Source organism: Rhinolophus sinicus, linkage group LG11, assembly GCF_036562045.2.
Source record: "Rhinolophus sinicus isolate RSC01 linkage group LG11, ASM3656204v1, whole genome shotgun sequence".
Classification (NCBI taxonomy): domain Eukaryota; kingdom Metazoa; phylum Chordata; class Mammalia; order Chiroptera; family Rhinolophidae; genus Rhinolophus; species Rhinolophus sinicus.
Genome location: NC_133760.1, coordinates 65,969,090 through 65,990,721, shown reverse-complemented (window position 1 = coordinate 65,990,721; position 21,632 = coordinate 65,969,090). Strand labels below are relative to the sequence as shown.

At 41.8% G+C, this 21,632-nt stretch overlaps 2 protein-coding genes across 3 annotated transcripts in view; both read right to left on the bottom strand.

The window, feature by feature from the left end:
* The window catches only part of COPG2 (COPI coat complex subunit gamma 2), a 111,700-nt gene extending 105,388 nt beyond the window's left edge, over window positions 1-6,312 (bottom strand). For both annotated transcript variants that reach the window (XM_074315602.1, XM_019751183.2), the window contains exons 1-4: window positions 6,173-6,312; window positions 5,011-5,063; window positions 4,353-4,433; window positions 1,787-1,858 (exon numbers count right to left, since the gene is read on the bottom strand). In XM_074315602.1, the coding sequence (XP_074171703.1) occupies window positions 1,787-1,858; window positions 4,353-4,433; window positions 5,011-5,063; window positions 6,173-6,209 (243 nt within the window). In that variant the 5' untranslated portion in view covers window positions 6,210-6,312. The remainder of the gene's footprint in view (window positions 1-1,786; window positions 1,859-4,352; window positions 4,434-5,010; window positions 5,064-6,172) is intronic.
* Window positions 6,313-6,545: 233 nt separating this feature from the next.
* Window positions 6,546-21,539, bottom strand: TSGA13 (testis specific 13). Its single transcript, XM_074316165.1, has 6 exons — window positions 21,387-21,539; window positions 19,544-19,622; window positions 16,111-16,317; window positions 11,582-11,721; window positions 10,889-11,016; window positions 6,546-6,808 (listed from the first exon to the last, which is right to left on the bottom strand). The coding sequence occupies exons 1-6, from the start codon at window positions 21,407-21,409 to the stop codon at window positions 6,639-6,641; spliced, it is 747 nt and encodes a 248-aa protein (XP_074172266.1). The 5' UTR covers window positions 21,410-21,539; the 3' UTR covers window positions 6,546-6,638.
* Window positions 21,540-21,632: the final 93 nt, after the last annotated feature.

Genomic DNA, 21,632 nt, shown 5'->3' with positions numbered 1-21,632 from the left:
CCCCAATCCATTTCCTAGAAAACGATTTCATGCCTTCTTTTCTTAATACGACGTCTGTGCCAGAGGCTTCAAGTTTGTCCTCAGTTTTTTCCCTGCTCTGCACCCTCTTCTCTGCTCCACGTCCAGGTCTCCTTCCCAACTGCCAGCCCTCTAAGCAATGTGACCCGCAGGCCCATCTCCAGACACCTGGGCTACAAAGTCACAGAGCCACGAAGAGGCAACAGCCTTCCCTGGCTTTTACAATAGGCCCTCTCCATGGCCCCACTCAGCGGCTTGGAAGAATGCCTAGCTTTCTAATCTAAGTTCTCTAATAAGTAATTCTATAATAATCATAGCAGTTCTACTTCCCTGATGGAACCCCAAATTTTTGGTGCAGGGAGTGATTAAAAGGAAACAAGACCTTAAGGTTAAGAATCTGAAATGGCTTCTCTGATTCGATAGAAGGCATAATCACCCTGTTTCCAGTGGTAAAAGAGACACTAGTAGTCTGCGGCATGCAGAGGCAAAATACTTACATTATTGCCTGCAGACAAGTGTAACCAGGGACCTACAGAAGACAAGGCTTCGGGTAAGCCAGGAGTCACTACCATAAAACACTTTTGTACAAATGAATTGTATAATGAGTCAGTTGCTTCTAAGTACACTGGAGAACTTGGTAAAAGAAAAGTAAGGGACTAGAAATCTATAAATGCCTTAATAGAAAGCCTATGTCATGTGGACACGGTGCTGAGATTTCTGAAAAGCATATCCTACAGGTGGCTGAATTATAAAGCAAATTCAATTCACACCCTTGTGGGGCATCTTACTCAAAGTTAGGACCTTGACTGGGAAGGAGTGAGGCCCTGAAATTCGGAATGGAGACATGTGAGCATATTCTGATGAAGCTGAGTATGTGGAACCCTGAAATTCCACCAAGACCCCTTTGTAAGTAGAAGCAGTTCTTCAAGCCCTGAGGGAATTCGTCTCCCTTTGCCTGAAGAATGTGTAATGGCCTCCCCTAAGATAGTTGCCTTACAAGGGGGTGCTGATGTGCCTGAGGGCCCACTCCTGCAACTTCCCATTATCTACACATATAACCAGACTCAAATCCTAGAAGGTCCTGAGGTTCAGGTCAGGCAAAACACGTGGCCTTTGATGACATGCAATATGTTCCAAAAGTACTGCAAGATTTGGACAATTTGTGTCAGCAGGAAGCTGGAAAATATATATCCCAGAATCCCCTTCCCTGTGTGGTTCTGAGCTAGAGCTGGGCAAAGAGAAATACACGCCTCATTAGAAGACAGGAGGAAACAGCAGGAGCCACTATGCTCTGATGGTCAGGGTGGTCTGAGGGAACGAGAGGCAGACGCAGGGCTTCTGGCAGCTTCAGTCTGTCCTGACTGTTCCTTTCTCCCGACTCCATGTCCTCTTTCCCACTCTGCATCCAGCTCTTCTCCATCGCCAGCCCTGCTGACCAAGAGCAAAGCCAGGCCCACCAGGAACTTGACCAAGAACTTAGGGATGTGGTAGCTCCGTCCGCTGACTTCCACACCAGCCCACTTTTGCAGGGTGAGGCCAGAAGCTGGAGATGAACAGTTATGCCTTCATGGTACATCTGTGCTTCAACAGCTTTATCCTATATACTTTCATTCTTTTATTGCCTTTCATGTTTTATGAAGATAAACAATTTTTAAGTAATTTTAAACATTTCAAGCAACCTTCCCTGATTGGGAACACTCTAAGTTCCCCAGAGAAAACAAATAAAAGGAGTTTTTTCAGCAGGAAAAAATTTTAGTAAGAGACTTACATCATTAGATTGAAACAATCGAGTCATTGCAAAGAAGGCTTCTGTGGCTTCCGTAGTTCCAAAATGTTCACCCTAAGTAAAATTTAAAACAATTTCTTAAACTTAAAAAAAAAATAAGGTTTTTCTCTTTATGTCTGAAAAAATCTTTTTGAATTCAGGAAAAAAAATCTCTTTGTAAACATTCTACCTCTTTGCTATTTTGCTGGATTTCAATGTATAAACCTGCATAGCCATTTACCTCTTATGTAAAATAATTCAATATTACACACCATGCTAACAAAGTTCTAGAACAGTGATCGATAACCTTTTATTTAGCAGGAACTATTTTAATTTCCCTGAAGAACTGTGATTTACAAGGAGGTAGAAAATGATCGCAAATTGAGTTCCTAATCAGATTAGGATGTTCTACTTACACGACAGATCACACCTCATACATTTCTATAATCAATGCCCAGCACAAAGCCTGACACTCTCATAGGAGCATAATAAGTATTAAACTGTAAGGAACTATTAGGAATCCCAGAAAACATAACATAAAGGGACTCCCCACAAAAGGACAGGAACCAGATTAGATATATAAAAATAAGGCTTAAGGGGCTGCTTGTAGATCTCAAAGTACTGGGCTCAGGTCGCTAAAAACATGCTTTGGATCAGAACTTGAATGTGCTCAATAAATCAGGTGAGGATCTTGGCGAAGTGCAGATTCTGACTTAGTGACTCTAGGCTGAAGCCTGAAATTTTGCATTTCTAACTATTTTTTTTTTTAAGTACCATAGTACGATCTTAAATAAGCTATTTTACTTATCGTCAAAATATTGCAGATCACAGACCATCGAAAAATTACCATTTCAATATTTAATTTCTTCATTAAAAGCAATTCAATGTAACATGTTAGGTCCAATCACTTTCAGAACTCCAGATTTCACATAGAATATAACTCTAGTCTTCACTATTTGTCATGGGTATAAGAATAAGCAAATTTTGGTGAAAGTTTAGGATGAAAGAAAAAGGATAATAGTTTACAATTCCTTTAATCAGAGTATCCAACTTTCACACCAGCAAGAGATTTCCTTCTTTCTTTCACAACTATTTCCTAAATACCTAGAAGTCCATGTCGTTTTCAGTCATATTGGTAAAACTTTAATCCCTACTTGACTTGAAATTCAGAGACTATATGGATATGCCAACTCTGGTAGAATTTAAAAGTATTTTTCCAGAAAGCTCTCCCAAGAACTAGGCAAAAGAAACACTAAGGTTCCCTAACCTGTTTATGTATCAGCCTGTGTTTGGTAATTTCCTTATCAAGATAATTAAATGTTTCAACATGAGTTGCCCATCAAAGAGCTATTGGCCAATACAAAATTATATGCTTCTCTGAACCAATGCCAACTACTCAATACTCTGCTTATATAATGGATTGAGCCAATTTGGACACTACATGGGCCATGAAAAGTGAAATCAAACTGTGCCTTAAATGTTTCTAATATGCTACCACAGAGGGATATGTTTGTGAATAGAAACATTTTATTTAAAAGTACATACTTGTTGCTCAATCACCATTTGCCAACTAATCAACTTTATTTAGTCTCTGGATGAGGTCTTCAGTCAAGAAACATAGTAAAGATAAAATATTCTCATGGAATTCAAATGGGAAACTATTGTCTTCTTAGCACCATATGTAAACTGTGTGTGTGTGTGTGTGTGTGTGTGTGTGTGTGTCTAAGAAACAAAATCACATTTTCTATGGCCCTAGACATTCATGAGATGTTTAAGTCTGAACAACAACAAAAAAAAAAAACAAGAAAAAATAAAATTAATAACCATGGCAAATAGAATCTGTTTCATTAGAATAAATATTTGTGTTGATTTTGTCTGTTATACCCCCAGTGTCTAAAACAGTGCATGGGACACAGCAAGCGTGTAATAAATACTTGCTGAATGACAGAATGAAAACTATTCCTGAATGTTTACTATGTATCCAGGACTATTCTCAATGCTTAATGTTTATTATCTCATTTAATCATTACAACTTTATAAAGCATCTATTATCATAATCCGCATTTATAGAAAAGGACATCAAGGCACTAAATGGTTAAACCCAGAATCGTACCGCTACTAGTAATGGTGGAGTAGGGATACTAGATATAAAATCTGAATATTAAAAGCAAAGCTATAAAACATATATCCCTCTACCCCCAAAAAAGGGTAAAATATCTATCTAGAATTTATCTAAGGTTTTGCACTATCTTTTTGGAGGGACATAAAGACCTCTGAACAAACTCTAAATGATGTGTTTTAACATTAATATTTGTGAAATTCAAATCAATGTTGAGACTCTACTATGTGCTTAGTGGTTTAGTACCTCATGCGTAAAAAAGAAGTATATGCCACAGTCCTTACACTCAAGAAGTTTTATACGGTATTATTATGTCAACCAAACATTATAGATTTTTTAATTAAGTGATGTTTTGAAAATCAAATAATTATACTCTCCAAAAAATGCTTTACTACATATTATGTATTTTTATTCCAAGACACAAATCTCAAGAAAATCAAAATAATTTACCTGGTTCAGTAAATAGAGAATCTTTGTAAGAATATGTAAACATCTTCTCGGATTGATGGGCGTTTCATTGAACAGACGAGCCTATGGAAACAAAAAACATTGTTATGTATAGTATATTTTCTACTTTTTCTATCACAGTTTACAGAAAATCAACTTTAATAAAGACTATTATGTATTTTAATCACTATCTCCAAATGTCAGCTGCCTATAGTTTTCAATTTATTATGGTATATGATAATTTATTAAATGTAGCCTGATTTCCCATTCTATACTCTCTAACTCATTCCTTTAGGTCTACTACTTCAACTTTGTAGGCTTTATATGTTAAGTGAGAATCACAATATGTATCTACATCATTTTAATACAATGAGTTTAGTGTCTGTAACGTCCTTCAATAACCATACACTAAACACCTCTTCTGGCATTTTATTTATACTTCGCAACATGTGGCAGAGTCTGCATGTTTTTGCATTTCTATAAACTCTAGACTGTCTCTCCTCTGACAAGCAACCCCTCTTGCTTTTCCCTCAAGTCTATATTCTCTGAAGTCAGTTACACTCCTGAATTCTTATTTTGGATCTCAGCATTCCAGAGGCTCTGTGCCCACCATTCTAAAATGGAATAGAAAAGAAGGAACACAACAGCTTCTCAGCCATACCTCCTGTAACACAGCACTCTTCTCCAGATGCCGAAAAGGATTGGAACCACTCCCTATAAAACAAACAAAAAAAATCTTTAATAACTGTCCTACACAAACTGATTTTCTACAGAAGGGTATTGAATACTCGGGACATCGCACCTGAGGTGAGCATGTGGATGTTACAGTGATAATCGTTACTCATATTCACATAAATTGAATACAATCATTTTGATTCTGGTACTGGTTCTATCATTGCTTTCCTGTAAGATCTTGTACTTTTGCAGGAACCCTGCCCCAAATGAGTGTCTTCTTCTGTCCTCTTTTTATATGTTACAAATATCAGTCATGTCCACACAACTAAGATTGAGATCGTCTGTCGTAGGGCCCTTTCGATTTCCCTAAAGGCAAGGGTGATTTTATGTGTTTCCAACATTTGCTGCGAGGCAGGAGAGTTTAACAGAGACTCATATAAACCTAAAGTTGGAAGGGGCCATGAAGGTTTGACTAACCCAACCCTCTACCACATTTGGTGAGAGCATCTATCAAACACTGCGTTTGTTTCTGAAGTGGCTTGGCATCGCCCCCATTTGCTCTGGACCACAGTATCAAGATGCAACTCACTTTTGGATGCCTGCGCATTAAATGATCTGTGTACCATGGGACACTTCTGCCCCTGGGGAAGCAGACAGTGTAAAGGTCCCCAGGACGACTGTAAGGTACAAGGCACCTCAAAGTACATATATACACACGATGTCCCGTGGATCTCAGACCCACTCTGGGCCTACCACCACCAGCATCCCTCGCCTCTTACACGCGCACACCCATTCTGGCCGCCAACAGCCATGGGCCCGCCGCCTCTGCAAGCAGCCCACCCCGAGCGGAGGCGGCTTGGAGGGGCTGCGCCAAAAGTGGGGGAGGCGGAGGGGGAGGGGGAGGGGAGGGGGCGGGGCCGCCGAGCAGCCCGAAGCGGCGCGTGGGCGTCGGGACTGGAGCGCGCGACCCGAGGGGAGGCTCCGGCGCCCGGGGGAGGGGCTAGGGGCAGGCCCCCGGCTGGAACCGGCCCCCAGGCACACGGGCGCCCACGCCCCCCGGTCCGCTGGCCCCGAGAGCAGGTGGCGGCGGGCGATCGGGGGAAGGGACCCCCGCGGCGGAGGGTGGGCGTCAGAATCCCAGCGCGTACCAGACTCCTCGTCCTTCTTGTCGAATTTTTTAATCATCTTGGACGACTTCCCAGCGCCCAGACCCACCGCAACCGTCCCAGGCGCCGCAGCCGGCAAGCGGAAGAGGCTGCAGGAAGACCGGCCCCGTGCTCTGGCGCCGGTTGGGCCTCCGTCCCGTCACTCGGGGAGAAGGCCCGCCCTCCCCGGCTGTCGCGGCCGCTCAGGTCCCCAGGGGGCGTGGCCACGCCCTCTCGTCCTGCCCCAGCCGGCGGAGGCGGGGCCAGGCGCTGGGTCCCTGGGCCCGCGTCGCAGCCCCGGAGGCGACAGGTCGGGACCCGGGGCTCGCCCCAGCCCACCCAGCCAGCGACCTGACAGCCCAGGCCCGGAGCGGGCAGAATGCGATTTTATTTGGTTGACACGCCCTAGATGGCGACTTCTGCAGGCCTCTCAGTCTGTGGAGACCAAGGCGAGAGGCCCACAGATGTTTTACTTAATGACAGTGGCATTTTGTATAATCCACTGCTGGGCCCTTCCATTGCGGAAGGCGCGCTCCCCTGGCGCGGTTCTGGTGGGCTTCTCCTTGAGGAGCGAGGAGAGGGTTAGTGGTTCCCAGTATGTCTTGGAAGTCAGCGTGTCACTTTCTGACTTCTTGGAAACTGCAACAAAGCACAGGGCACCTCGGTCATTGTGAATTTCCAGAGGGTCCATAAGGACTCTTAATGTGAGGCATGAAAATGACCCACTTAGAGGGACGAGAGAGCTGGTCTTTACTCTTAGCAAGGGGATAGATTTTGGACTCCCGGTCCCAACCTTCTTTGTAGTTCTGGATTCCTTCCCTTCATCAAAACCCAGCTTAAAACATTGCCGGTTTAGTCTTCCCTGTTTAATTCCACCCCTTTCAAAGGACTCCATCTGCAACCATATTGACTCTATGTGTTTCCCAGAAAATAAGACCTAACCGGAAAATAAGGCCTAGCATGATTTTTCAGGATGACATCCCCTGAATATAAGCCCTAATGCATCTTTTGGAGCAAAAATTAATATAAGACCTGGTCTTATTTTTGTGGAAACACAGTAACCATAACTCACCAAGTTAAGGTGTGTTGTTGGTTTCTGTTACATATTCACATTCCTCTTAGCCTTTTCCTAAAGTGTATGTTGGTTTTCAGTCTCCTGCCTGAGGGTGTAACTAAGAAACTCTACCTTTGGCTGCAGTATCATCACTTTGTCCAGATTCTCTTCCAAGACAGGAAGCTGCTTGTTCTTGGAAGCTACCATTGCGGGCTCTTCTTGCTTACATCCCTCCCACTTTTTCGATGTATTACGCCTTGTAAATATCCCTTGAATCCGTTTCCTTATTCCTACTAACACCTTAATTCATGTCCTATCATTGGTCTCTTGGATAGCCTCCTAATTCAGGGCCCCCATCCAAACCATTTTCTATGTAATCTTTCTTTATTTGGATGCCTGATAAACATGAAACATTATTATGGGAAGGAGCATTGCTAGCCAGAGCTTTTGCTTAAAGCTTTTCTCTTTTGCTTGAAGAGGAGATACTGTTTTAAATCCACAGTAGATTGTCCTTGTTTAGGAAAAGCACTTAATGGGTCTTTAAGATATATAACTAAAGTCGGTATCTGCTCATTTTCCTTGAGGGAAACTGTAAAGTCACCATAAATCTAATAAATGCTGCAGACTGAGATATTAAACATTCTGTTTAGAAAAGTAAATTGTATATATCCTTAATAGAATCATGCCCTTGAAAAATTAGAGAAATTCTGATCTAGATTACATTCTAGAGTCTAGTGAAATTCTTTCCCCCAATATGGATTTAAGCTGAACTATTAATATCCTGCATATGGTAGCATTTAAGACTCAACTCCAGCTTTACTAAATATACTATTAACTATGAGGTGTGATCAAACAATACAATGAATGTTTAAATAAGAAAAAATATTACAGTAAAAGGCACATTGCCATTAATCCCCCTCACTTGAAACACACTATCCCATCATTCTTGCCACTTTCTGAAAGTCCTCTTTTGTGAGTGTCTTTAAGTTGCACTGTTGTGGCTGCCTCAATGTCCTGAATCATTTTGACTTTGAGAAAGAGCCAGAAATTGCATGGTGCCAGATCCAGTGAATAAGGTGGACGATGACACACTGTAATGTTTTTATTTAACAGAAATTGCCGCATACCAGAAGTGATGTGTGACATGGAGCGTTGTCATGGTGGAGGATGATTTATGGCACACTTTAAAACACACCTTCTCTCAACTGTAGCTCACACCCAACTGACTGCACCGAACAAGTTGAAACTTGTCACACACTGTTTCTAAGGTTCGTTGCACTACTTGCTGTATTGAAGATCCTGCCTTTTCACTGGATGGCACTCGGCAGCATCATTCCTGTATTTTGTGATCACAGCGAAAAGGTTCCATGTCACACACCACTTCTAGTACAGCAATTCTGTCAAATAACAACATTGTGGTGTATCCTCATCCACCTTATTCACCAGATCTGGCACTATGCAATTTCCAGCTCTCCCCCAAAGTCAAAATGACCATGAAAGGTAAACATTTTGAATTCATTCAGGACATTGAGGCGGCCACGACAGTATAACTAAAGACACTCATGAAAGAGGACTTCCAGAACTGCTTCAGAAAGTGGCAAGAATGATGGGATAAGTGTGTTTGAAGTGGGGGGAGTATTTTGAGGGGGGTTAATGACAATGTGTCTTTTACAGTAATAAAAAATGTTTTTATTCAAACATTCACTGTATTATTTGATCACACCTTGTATTACACTTGCCTTATCTGACTTATAAAGCTCACACCTTACTTTCCAGGTAGAGTTTTCCATAAAGGAAATACAGATGCTCCTCTACTCATAGTGGGGTTACATCCCAATAAACCCATTGTAAATTGAAAATATCGTAAGTTGAAAATGCATTTAATAACCTAACCTACCAATCAATCAATCATCATAGCTTAGCTAGTTTCTACTGAACGCGTATCACTTTCACACCATTGTAAAGTCAAAAAATTATGTCAAACCTAGGGTTTCCAGGTGGGAATTCCCGTCCGTTCTCAGGAATTTTTTTCACTTTCCCATTCCCAAATCCCAAGAAAAGTTGGTCAGGAAATCAGGAAAATCAGCTCCTTGAACCTAGGTGGTTGGCAGTATCGGCCGTCACTTTGTGGAAACGATTCATCGTGGAAAAGAGAAAACAGTTTATATCTCGGGATTCAGGAACAGGAAAGCGAGAAAGTTCCTGAGAACGGGCGGGAATTCCTGCCTGGAAACCCTAGTCAAACCATCTTAAGTTGGATACTGTCTGTAGATGTTCCTACTTATTTATTCTGGGGCTGAAAATAAACAGGTTTTGAGGAAGGAGCGATTCTCTTCCCTTTCCTTGGGCCAATGGTATTGGGAACCCAGGCAGAAACAGTGTAGATAAGCCAGAAGATTCCCAAGAATGATTAATGTACTGAGAAGTATGAAGGAACTGAGGCAGGTTTGAGCCTGAGCCTAAAAGTAGCCCTTTTAAAACAAGTTCTTTAACTTCTTTCCGTATCTATGAAGTGTTGTTTAACATCACAGCTTGGTTTGAGCTATACATGGGGAGTTAAGAGAGGCGATAGTTGGGCATGGGGTGGGGTAGCAAGTAGAAGAAGAGCAGAGAAACCAGTTAAGGGATGGCACAATATGACCACACACCTCTGGAACCACGACTGGACTCAGGATGGCTGGCAAAGGTATTAGGAAATCACTAGGAAGTGGAACAGGTAAGCGTACTTCAGGGAGATTCAGAAATTGCATGAAGAGAGAAGCCCCGTAGGAGAAAGGGGTATCATCTTGCAGCTATAAGCTAGTGAAGTCTAGGAACCCATACTTATAGTTCTAATACTGAGTGCTCTGTCTACCGAGTGCTCTGAAATCCTTCAGTGGGTCTCAGCTGCCTAGTGGAGAAAACCCGAACCCTTATTCATATAATGTACAAGGACCTTGTGATTCAGCTGTCTCACACATTGAATGTACTATTGCTCATGCTGGATAAGTATCCAACACTTAATAGTGCCACATAACTGTTGTTAAATGAATGATAATTTGTAAGGAGTATTCCTGTTGCGTCCTCTTCCATACAACCTTATCCCAAACCCCTTCCACCCCATGTCCTGCCTCAACCCCAGAGAGACTTGTGGACCTCTGAGACTCCGCTGACACTTCTAGAACAGTTTTCCTCAAAGTGTGATATGCATACCACTGGGAAGTTTTAGGCAATACATAGATACACATTTTAAATTTTAGTTATTATGAATTTGATTAAATGTGTGTCATTAAAAAAACACACATGTAATTTGTATATCAAACCCATGGTAATAATATTAATTAGGACAAGAAAAATATCCTTTTAAAGAAAACCATTAAGTAAATAATAGGGCAAATAGCACAGCGATATGGCCAAACCTATGAAAGTGGTAGATGATATAGTTTGGAAACACTATGCTACAGCATTTTTGAATTTGAGGATTTAAATAAGGATTTAAAAAGGATTTAAAAAGCTTAGCACCCCTTGAGCCTCTATCAGTTCTTAGCTTCCATGCTACCAGGAAAAATTGTCTCCATAACCTCCACAAGAGATGTCAATTTGCCCTTATCTCTTGTCCCCATTGGTTGTTCCTCCTGTCCATATCTCAGTCCCGTAAGCCATTGCTTTGAAAGAGAGGAGCTTACCATCTTTCCTCATATGTCTTTTACTAACTGGAGCAAAGGTGAGCTGAGGGTACATATTTTTCAGTTGCCTCAAAGTGCAGACCATTGAATACTTCCCTTCACTCTTGAAATCATTGTTGGTGGAAAACCTTAACAAAGAAAGCTCATTTAGTAGATCCAAAGGTAGAGGGTTAATAGAAGTGCATGCTCAGATTCCAGGGGAGAAGAAAAGAAAATGCAGTGGGTGTTTATTGGTACTGTTCAGTGGAAGGGATGCTTCTAGAACCTAGCCTTGTAAACCTGCAAAGGAAGTTCAGAATCTCCTCTCTTCTCTCCAAACTGTACATATGGTACTTCTGGAACCTAGTTTCAAATAAAATCTTATTGCATATTGCTCCTGTGCTATACCCCTTACCATTCACTTAGGGCAAAAAAAATTTTTCTGTTTCCTAAAAGCACAGACTTTTAAATATTTCTCTTCACTCTTGAAAATCATTCTCGGTAAAAAAAAAAGAAAAGAAAAAAGACCTTAGCTTTGCATTACTGTTTCTCTTCCATTAGGGTGTAAATGAAGTTGGGGGTCATATAGGAAAGCTGTGTCTTATTATTATACAGTTGTACCTACACCCTACAATCAAAGAGTGTTTGTAGCGAAAAGAGATTGTAACATGAATAAAGAAATGATAGGAAAGAAAATGTAAACAAGGACTTCACCTAAACCATTGTTCTCGCTTGGATGTAGGGTCCTCCAATAGTGTCACAGTAAACATTGGTTTCAGCCCAGATCTTAACTTTTTTTCCTGAGACATTACGGGTAGGCAGAAGTTCTCAGTGGGTTTGCGGTGATAACTGTCCTGCAACAGAGGGAAGAGTAAGTGAGGGAGTAAGCCGAGTCCTTTGGGATTTACACACTAAACTAAGGTCCTGGACTAAACTCCAATTCTCCAAAATGATGCAATAAAACTTGTCAGAGAGGGATGTGGGGGCTCAAAAACCAAAGGAAGAGGAAACAGTTCCCTGAATGGGCTAATACATATTTGTTTCATTGTCAATCAACTTGTCCAAAGCTCGGTGGGTTTCCTAAGTAATTGATTGAACTTGCCCCCTGACCCTTTGAAACGAATGGCAGGGGAATTTACCTGGTTTTCAGAAAGATTCAATTAGTGAACTGCTTAGGAAACCAAACATTTGGTAATAAATTGGAAAATAGAGGCATAGGACTCTAACTTCCTTTCTCAGAGATGGCTGCCTCATTCACATTCCATTCTCTGTGGACTGTGAGAAAGACCTCGGAATGAGATGGTTTGTGAGGTAATGATGTCATCATTACCAAAGGTCCTAGAGTCAAAGGCTTTCAGAAAGGATTTTAAAGGTCATCCAGTGTAACCGTTCACCTGACACTTACATCCCCTCCATCATATCACTATCACGTGGTCAATCTTCCTATACCTAAAAACACAGCCTATTTCATCTTCAATCAGCTAGTAGCTATCTCCCTGTTCTTCCAGAGAGTCCTTAAAGAATTTGGAGCAATCCATCATGTTCCTGCTAAACTCACTCTCTCTTCCAAGCGCAACAGTGCCAGTATTTTGAACTTTTCTTCACATGACATGGCTTTGGGTTCCCTATTCTCCTCTCATTGTAACTCATCTGAAAAAGTTACAGTTTATATTCTTCCTAATGTGTAGCAACAACCTGAAACAAAAACAGTATGCTAGGTGTAGCAACTGTGGGACACAACCTATCACCCCATTAAAGTCTCTATTCAAATGTCATCACTTCTTCTGAGAGCCTGCTAATCACCACTCACACCCACCATGCTCCATTCTTTTATCCTGCTTTACACCCATCATGCTTCATTCTTTTATCCTGCTTTGTCTTGGCATTTAACACATTTGACATTATCTGTGGGATCTGCCTGTTTATGGTCTGTCCACCTCACTAGAATTAAACTTCTTTTGGGCAGACTTTGGTTTAGTCACTGATACATCAGTGCCTGGCACATAGTAGGTGTCCAATAAATATTTGCTGAATTAGTGAAAGAATAATGACCAAACTAATTAATTAACAAATATTGAGCTTTTTCTTTCAGAATTTTAATTTTTTTTAAATACTTGCTGTTGAACGTGTCTTTTCAATTCTGTACTCATTCTCGTTAAGCATTTCCAGGTTTGAAGAACAGGAATCCATTCAAGTTACCTCAACAAATAGGGTTTTTACTGTAAGAACTGTGGACCAAAAAAAGGGGGTTCTACGGAAAGTAACCTCCCCGGGTGATCTGATCACAAATTCCTAACTGTGCAGGTCATGGTGGGGAGTCACACCCCAGGCATATGACTTCTTTCGTAAAAGGATTTAAGCCAGCCCTGTACATTGTTCTTTTGCATCTAAGTTAACACACCTTTGAAATACCAGAAGTAATACCCCTCCAAGGGGATATTAACCCTCAGGAGAGCATATAATATTATTAACTATCCTATAATCCAATCCCTGCCTTGTTTTCTCCCATCTTCTTTAGGCCCCCTCCTTCGTTTCAAATGCATAAAAGAAGTTGCAAAACTGTCATTCTCCAGAGCATTTGACATCTTGCTCCCCAGCACACATCATCAGTTTGGCTCAATAAACTTATAAAAAATCTCTCCACATAGGTTTGGATGTTTCTTACACTGACGGAGCACATATGCCTAGGAAGTAAGACATAGCGACAATCTAGCCACAAAAGAGCAGAAACCTTAGCAGAGCTGGATCTCACGGCAGAAAAACAGGAATGGAAAAGTTATTTAGAATCCAAGCCAGCAGTAGCTAAGGACCACCACTACATGAGTTTATGTATCTTGCCTGTAGCATCCTGTCAGTAACATGTCTCTCGTACTTTCTTTCTTCCTACCGGCCTCCTTCCCTCTGTACCGTTTTCACTCCTTACCTTATTCTGTATATCTTTTTTTCTACCTATAGCGTCTTCTTCATTTCTGCTTCCTTATAATTTCAACCTATCCCTATTCTACTTTCATGGTCCCTATACTACCTTCTTCTTCATGGTTTGATTCTTTTATGGCCTCTCTCTATGTGGCCTTTCAGCTTTATCCCCACTGCCTCAATCTTTTCCTTTCTCAATTCAGATGCCTGGAAGCAAGAATCTGATTGGCTCAGGGACTTCGGTAGTTGGTAAGTCGGTTGGTTTTGTTTTTTTGATTCGTTTTGGTTTGGGGTGACCACCACAGGTCACTAAGCAGCCTACGAATTTTGTTACACCGGGTCTGGAATGCTCCTCTGCTTCCAGCTAGGAGTAGAGGACCGAGTCTAGTTATACAAAATAAGACTTCTTTAGGGCATCCTTTTCTTGATGAACTGTGGTAGGATCTGTTTCACTTAGAAGTTGCTAGACACGTCTGGCCCATTCTACAAGCTGCCTGCTGGAAGCCACACTCTTCTACACATGTCCTGGGCAAAAGAATGCTTCTTTTGCATATGATCTCAGGCTCACAAAAGATTGTCACATTTGTCTGGCAAGAGAAGCAGGAGATGCAGCGTGCATATGAAAGAGGCATTCTGTACTGGATATTTCCGTCTTCTTGGACTTGTTCCAGGTAGGCCCATGAAATTACTACAGTGCCAGTCTTTGACAATGAGAGCCTTAACTCGGGCTATTAATACAGTCTGACTGGTACCACAATTTGCTCGTGAAGATGATCAGGTCCTCACAAGTGCTCACAAGTGCCAGCTGTTGGAAGAAAGCTCTTTTGGCACAAGGTTACACGGTAGTCTTGTATCTCCTTCTCTACCTTGAGCATGGCAACCCTGGCCCGGGATTGGTCCCTCTCTCGCTGTACAATACCCACTACCATGAGGAAAACAAAAACAAAAACAAAAACTAAAAAAAACCCCACGGAATTTACATTCAAAGGGCATAAATTCTGAGACCCAAGAGACCATAGGCAAGAAACTAGTTACTCCATTGTCAGCATATACCTTTGGATATTTCATCTTCTATTTGCAGAGGAATCTCTCACTGCCCTCCACCTAGCAACTAAGGAAATACTAACTCCAGATTCACCACATTTTATTATAAGGGTCTGTCTTGGGTAACTCCACTCCCACCTTCAAATTTCTGTTATAATTAGATTCTTTTGTTTGTACTTTCACTCCTCTCATTTAATTTCTTCTTGTTATATTAGGTCCGCTCTCAAGATTATCAAGGTCTTTTTTGAATCCTGATTCCAAAATATCTCTGAAATTGATTTCCTTTACTGTCTCTTCTATTGATTTAGTTCAATTCTTCAGCATTTCTTACCTTGACTACTGTAGTAACATCATAACCAATTTTTCTGATTTTTGTTTCTTTCACAAATCATGCACCTTTCTCCCAACCTCCAAAAAAGGTCTTTCTAAATTAATGCAAATTTGATTATATCCTTTTATCTCCTGCCATTTACTCTCTTACATCTCCCTAAATGCACCTCATTTTCTCGTATCTTCATGGTGTTGTCCTTCCATCTGAATGGAATATTCTCCTATTCTTTTGTCAGGGATTATCTCTTCTGTAAACCCTCCCTGATTACTCCCTCTCTCCCAAGAGAGATACTATTCTTTATTGTCTATTACTTCTGTATCTTGTATATTCTCTTATAATTTATATATCCTGGTATATTGTAATTATTTTTATATATTTATTGATATCTCTTCTGTTAGATATACTCCAAGTTCCTTCAAGATAGAAACTGTCCTGTAATCATCTATATATTTTAGTTCCTAGCTTAGTGTATATTCAGCGTTTGCTTATCAAATTGAATTTGAATTTCTTCAGTGTATAACAGAATTCCAAATGCCTGGCTACTGTGATAGTAAATTCTCTGCTCTGTCCCTCTTCCTTTCTCCTGACATCCAAAAGCAGTGGGTACAAATCATAACCGTTTACTCCTTTCCCATTTAGATACTCATTTCTGGTCCTTATTCCTCATTTCTCAATTTATCCTTTAGTACTTTATACCCAACTAGAAAGCCGGTGGCTAGTTTCCCTTTGTTAATGACAAACGAAATATCTTTGGCCAAGGAGGAACAATTTCGAATTAAAATAAAGCTCTCTTTTGTCTGCACAGTCATGTTTCATGACCCAAGCTTGTCCAACTCTGATTCTGAGTATTTCCCAGGCTCTCCTGGTTCTTTGCGATTAGCAAAGAATTAGAAGGAAGAGGCCTGAAGCGTCCTTGCTGAGGCTGCCAGGAAACGTCCCCAGGTGCTCTTACCTTCAGCAGTAGCTCCTTGGAAAAGTATTTTGGTGTAATGTCCTTTCCTTGCTGGTCCATTAAGCAGGGAGGTGGGTTGTTGGTCATGATCAGTAAGGTCTTATCCTGATCATACTCTGTGACTTTAAGGATAAAGCTTAAGAGTTTCCTGTTTCGAGCTATGAGTTTCTGCAGCGCCGTGGGCTTCGAAGGCTCATAGTATGAGGCCTAAGCAGACAGAAAGGTTTCCAGAGAGACAAAGGGATTAGACCAAGAGAAGATGAACGAATAGGTTGGCTCATCTTTTGTCTCTCTGGGGTAGGGACAGAGAATGGACAAATCTGCTCTGAGATGTTTATCAGAAAAAGTCTGAAGCTCTCTGGCCCTTTCTTTCCTCAGAGCATTTCCCACAAATAGACTAAGGGGCTGGGAAAATGAGATGCAAAGTTCTCCACATCAAAGGAACAAGACGACTTAATTCTTTTGAAAGGGTATAACAGAATGTCCAACACAGTGGGGCAAACAGAGAGGTTTCTATACTAAACCTCAATGGCCTGCTCTACGGCTCTCTCAGAGGCAGAAGGGAGAAATTGCCAGGGACCAAATCTCCTTGCTCAGGGAGTTCTGAGGGTGGGGATGACACAGCCCTTATCTTCAGCTTCCCACCCACCCACCAACATTTCTCCACAGGCACACCACATTACCATAAACAACAAGCCCAACGTTAGAAAGGAAAAGCAGTCACAAAAGACAGCATGTCACTTAAGACGTGGGTGGGGGAAGGGGCAGTCCCACTAAATTTGCTTTTCTGTCAATAGGAGAAAGGCAGAGGATTGGAAAGGGAGGGAGGGAGAAAGAGAATGAAATACCTCCTGATTAGTAATATATTTTCTTAACCAAAAAAAAAAAAAGAAAAGCAGCTGCAGGGACCACCTTCTTCCCAGTTCCTCCCTCCGCCCTCACCACCACCATTTGCAGCACTGCCTCCGGCACAGCGTGGAGGGTAGCTCTGCCTTCCTGTCCTAGGAGCACAGGCAGTCACAGAAGTGGCAGCGCTTGGAGGCCTTTGGGATTCCCTGCAGCGGGCCTCTGCACCACTGCTCCATCTTGGTCTTAGGGACCTTGGGGCAACGCCTTTTCCACCTACCAAATTCGGAGGGACTGCGTAATGTGGAAGGTTCTCGAGAACAAATTTTGATTGCCCAACTGCATTCAAAATCTAGAGACAATAATCAAAATTAGTGGTTTCGAGTTTCACCTATCCTAAACAGTATTCTATTCCTTACCCCACCTTAGTCTCATGAAAAGCGGGTCTCTAATTTCAATGAAGTGAGGAGAACACGGCGCTTCGTGTTTTGCGCCCTGTGTTTCTGGAATGAGAACCACAGCAGGAAGAGCTAGATTCTGAGACATCCTGACAGGGAAGCTTGTGCATGGAAATGTGGACCAGCTTTCTGAAATGTCAGGTGAAGCTATTAGGAGGTGAAGGAGAGAAGAGAAGCATCAAAGTTCAGGGGTTGGGGGGTGGGGTGCAAATCACTCCAAGGGATCACACCTCCTCCTTCTTCCTTTTCCATTTCTATAGGAGTGAAATCAGGTGAAAATTAACATGGGAGACAACCTTTAAAGAGAAAAGCAAGTTACAAAAGGGCGATACCTTAAGGCTTGTGAGTGGGGGAGCTTGGAGTGGACATACTCACAGGAAGAGAGAAACATTTTGCATTTTTGAATATTTCTGTGGTATATAATTCTTCCCAACATGTTGCAACAAATAATTGAAATTTGGTTAACACTTCTGTCTACCAATCTGCATTTTTCTCCTGGTTGTAGTGCTGGTGATTGGTGGATTATCTGAGTGTCCTGTCTGGTGGTAAAGGTGCCAGGCCACCTCCATCCCTGTCTGCTTGTTGCCCAGGCTCTAGCTTAGCCCTGGGTTGTCTAAGGATGAATCAGTCCAAGAGATGAGAACGCAAGGCAATAAAAGCTCTGCGTTGCCTGCTTTGGGCTTGCCATAATCAGAACTTAGAATGACAGGAGAGGAGTACAATCCTATATTTGGATCAGCATTTCTAAAGAGGACCATGTCCCCAAGAAGGTGACATGGTAAGATGGGGTACAGAAGAAAGGGGACATGCACTGAAAGGGAGAATAAAGCAAGCACGGGAATGGAAAAGAGGGAAGTAAGGAAGAATGGGGCAGGCCTGTGGGATGAGGGCAGGTGTTATTATACTCTAGGAGGAAAATGCCAGAATTGGCGATTCCTGGGGCTTAGGGGAGGAAAACTAGCAGAGCCACACCATGTATTCCTTTGGGAGGGTGGGATGAAATATGGGACAAATCCAAAGGTGCAATCATTTAATTTTTATTATGTTTGGGAAAACTGAAGTCCTTTTGTTCAAAACAAAAACATATTGTGAAAAAACTGCTTCACAGATATGACCTATATAATATATGTATTTAGACTCATAGAAGTTTAGGGGAAAAAGTATATCTGGGGGAAAGAGGTTGTGGGGACAGAGCCAGGAGTGCAGTTTCCAGGCTCTTGGCCTCACGTGGAAAGGTGCTGGCTCAGGTAGTAAATGGCCATCAACTGTGATTGGATGGCCATCAGCTGTGGCTAGCTGGCTGTCAGCTGTAACCATTGAGCCATTGGCCACTAATATAACTGCTGTGGCTATGCTAGCAGCAAAAATGGGGGCTAGCAAAAAGATGATGGCTGAGCTAGCAAGCGGCGGAGTGTGGCTTGCGGATTCTGTGGCTCCTGCTTCCTGTATCTCCAACCCAGCTGACAGTGGTATGGCTCCCCTACCTATGGCTCCGTGGGTGTTCCTTTTTGGCCTCACCATGTCCTGCGTTCTTATGTGGAGAGCGGGACCAGAGATCCCACGTGACTCCCTGCATGACAGAGGTGAATATTTTTATAGGTTTTCAAAAAATTAATTGTAGGGGGCAAGTTCTCTGGGGAAAATGTTTTCACTCCTGAGTTTTTCTGAGGTATTGCATCTCTGTTCCAAATCAATCTCCAACAGTTGACTAAACCCACAAGAGCGTCCAAATTGAAATATGTTTTTAGTTTTGTTATGTTGAATAGCAGTATCTCTGGCTGATAAAATAAAAGTTGGCCTGGAAAATTCACTTGAATATGATATACCTGGGGAAGCAAACAAGCTTTGGCTGCAAGAGGTGGCCATGAATTCTAGGTAAGTGAGGGTTTAACATTCACTCACATCCTAACATAGGTGTCTGGTCCCTGGGTTTTGAGCCCTGATTTCTCTTCTCTTTTCTATGTCTCTGTTTCTCTTTCATAAAATTAGATCAATTAAACTTTTTCTCTATATAAATGTTGGCCCCATTTTGTTTTCCAACAGGAAGTTGGGAAGACACAGCTTCTAAAGTACACTAAGCAACTCCAAAGAAAGATTACAAACGAACATTTGCAAATTGTCTTCCTTACCTCATCTCTATCCACAGCAATTCCTTTCTCAAATTTAACCGGCCTAGTTCCTGGAGTCTTTATTTTGCCACGTGGGAACCTGAAAAAGAGGCAGAACATCCAGTTGCTCAGAGGTCTGGTCTTCTGCACATTCGCAATCTCCCTCAACAACGCTTGGGAGCCTTAGAAGAGCCCAATTTAGGTGGTTACTAACTGAAATATGTATGGGTGGTAAAGAATAGGATTCGTTATCCAGCCTGCATGCTGGGGGAAAACAAAACCTGTTTGTAGAGTTAAGCAAGTGGGATGTCTTAGAGACATGACAGGCATCTGATGAGTTGATTTCTTCTAAAATAGGGGTTTTAGACCACTCAACGAAGTGCTTAATAGACTGCTTAAGGAAGTTGCTTTGGGCAGCTGGACCTTCATTATATCCTTAAAGACCACCTACTGATTTGAATGCCTATCTGCCTTCTCTTCTCCACATGGAAAAGGCTCTGCCTTCAATGATTAACCAAGGATTCCATAAGCAGGACTACAGCTAGTGGAACTTCACAACTAAATTTCCCATTCTTAATGACTGAGCTCGGATTACTGGCTCCCTCGTGTTCCTAACCACCTCTAAGTGTCTCTTCCTAGATGTAGGGTAGTAAAAATAATAATCAATAACCAATATTCTCATACTCCACTCTTTCACTTACTTTCCCATTTCCCACCCAAATATCAGTTCCCTTTGTAGAAAAGAGGGCAAGGGGCCAAGGCGCAATCCTTAGTGATAAAGTATTTGGATTCCTTGACTGATTCTTACTAAACCCATCTGGGGAAAATGGGTTTTACTTTTACTTCCTGAACATAGTAAAAGATGGTCAACAGTAACATTAGGTTAATGACTAAAATAAGTGTTCTGCTTCCCCCTTGAAGATAGTTCCATTTGGGGGATTAAACTAGCTTAAACTAGGATCCTGCAACTACTTCAACTAGGCGTCTCTCATGTAAAAATGAAGGCAAGGACCAACGTAAGAAAAGTAGAAATAGCCAAGCTATGCAGTTGGTAGGTCAACTGGCTATAGTATGGTACAAATCACCCCAAATCCAAGATCAAATCCTATCCAAGGATGGCTCACTTCCATCTCAGGCCAGAGGTCTTAAAAATACTCCCAAGGGGAGAAGGTGACATACTGTGGACAGACCAAAGCAAATTCATCCTCACTTAACATCTTAAAGTTTGTGCCCTTTTGATGTGCCCTATTATCTTGAGTTATCTAATAATTAATAGTACAATTTTTACTGTACCACTTTTCAAAGTGATTCTTTAGTATCTAAAAGGCAGGACAGGATCTCAGATACTTTTCTTCAAGGCCGATTTAACACACAGAGCTGCATGAAAAATGCTTCATCAGCCCAGCAGTGTCCATCTTGGACAGCCTGGTGTTTTCCTTTTGACAAAGTTACTCTAGTTGCTGCATGAAACACAGACCAAGGTCTGGTGTCTGATCTGAGGTGTCAGTCAGTCACTTGGCACATATTTAATGAGGGTCTACTCTATAAGTAGCACTGTTCAAATGCTCTGGGGTACAAAATAAGTTCATGTACATTGGCATTAATAACTTACCCTGTTTCCCCGAAAACAAGACCTAGTCGGACAATCAGCTGTAATGTGTCTTTTGGAGCAAAAATTAATGTAAGATCCGGTCTTATTTTACTATAAAACTGGGAATAATATATAATATAATATAATATAATTAATATAAAATAATACTGGGTCTTATATTAATTTTTGCTCCAACTGACGCATTACAGCTGATGGTCCAGCTAGGTCTTATTTTCAGGGAAACATGGTAGTTGGGCAAATAAGACTACACACTTGTCAGGTCTCCTTTGGTCCATTGCTGTTCACTGCTAAGTGGGCCAATCCGAAGTCAGTACTCCCCCAGAGGCCAAACTCGATGCCTCTAAATGGTCCACATTCTGCAGGGTTCAATTCATTCGAAACATTCTTTCCTTAGCACACACTGCGTGCCCAGCCCCGTTCTTGATCCTGTATGGGAAACAAGAGAAGACTGATGGGTGCTATAGTGAATGCAGCAAATGCACAAGACGTGATGCTCCT

What these genes read in the sequence shown, in the direction of transcription:
- TSGA13 (XM_074316165.1), bottom strand. Translation starts at nt 21,409, where the DNA reads ATGGACCAAAGGAGACCTGACAA. An exon ending in TTGCTGTGGATAGAGATGAG is followed by an intron (nt 16,318 to 19,543) that starts GTAAGGAAGACA and finishes CTGTCTGCTTAG; the next exon opens with GCCTCATACTATGAGCCTTC. An exon ending in AAGCGAGAACAATGGTTTAG is followed by an intron (nt 11,017 to 11,581) that starts GTGAAGTCCTTG and finishes TTCTTTGTTAAG; the next exon opens with GTTTTCCACCAACAATGATT.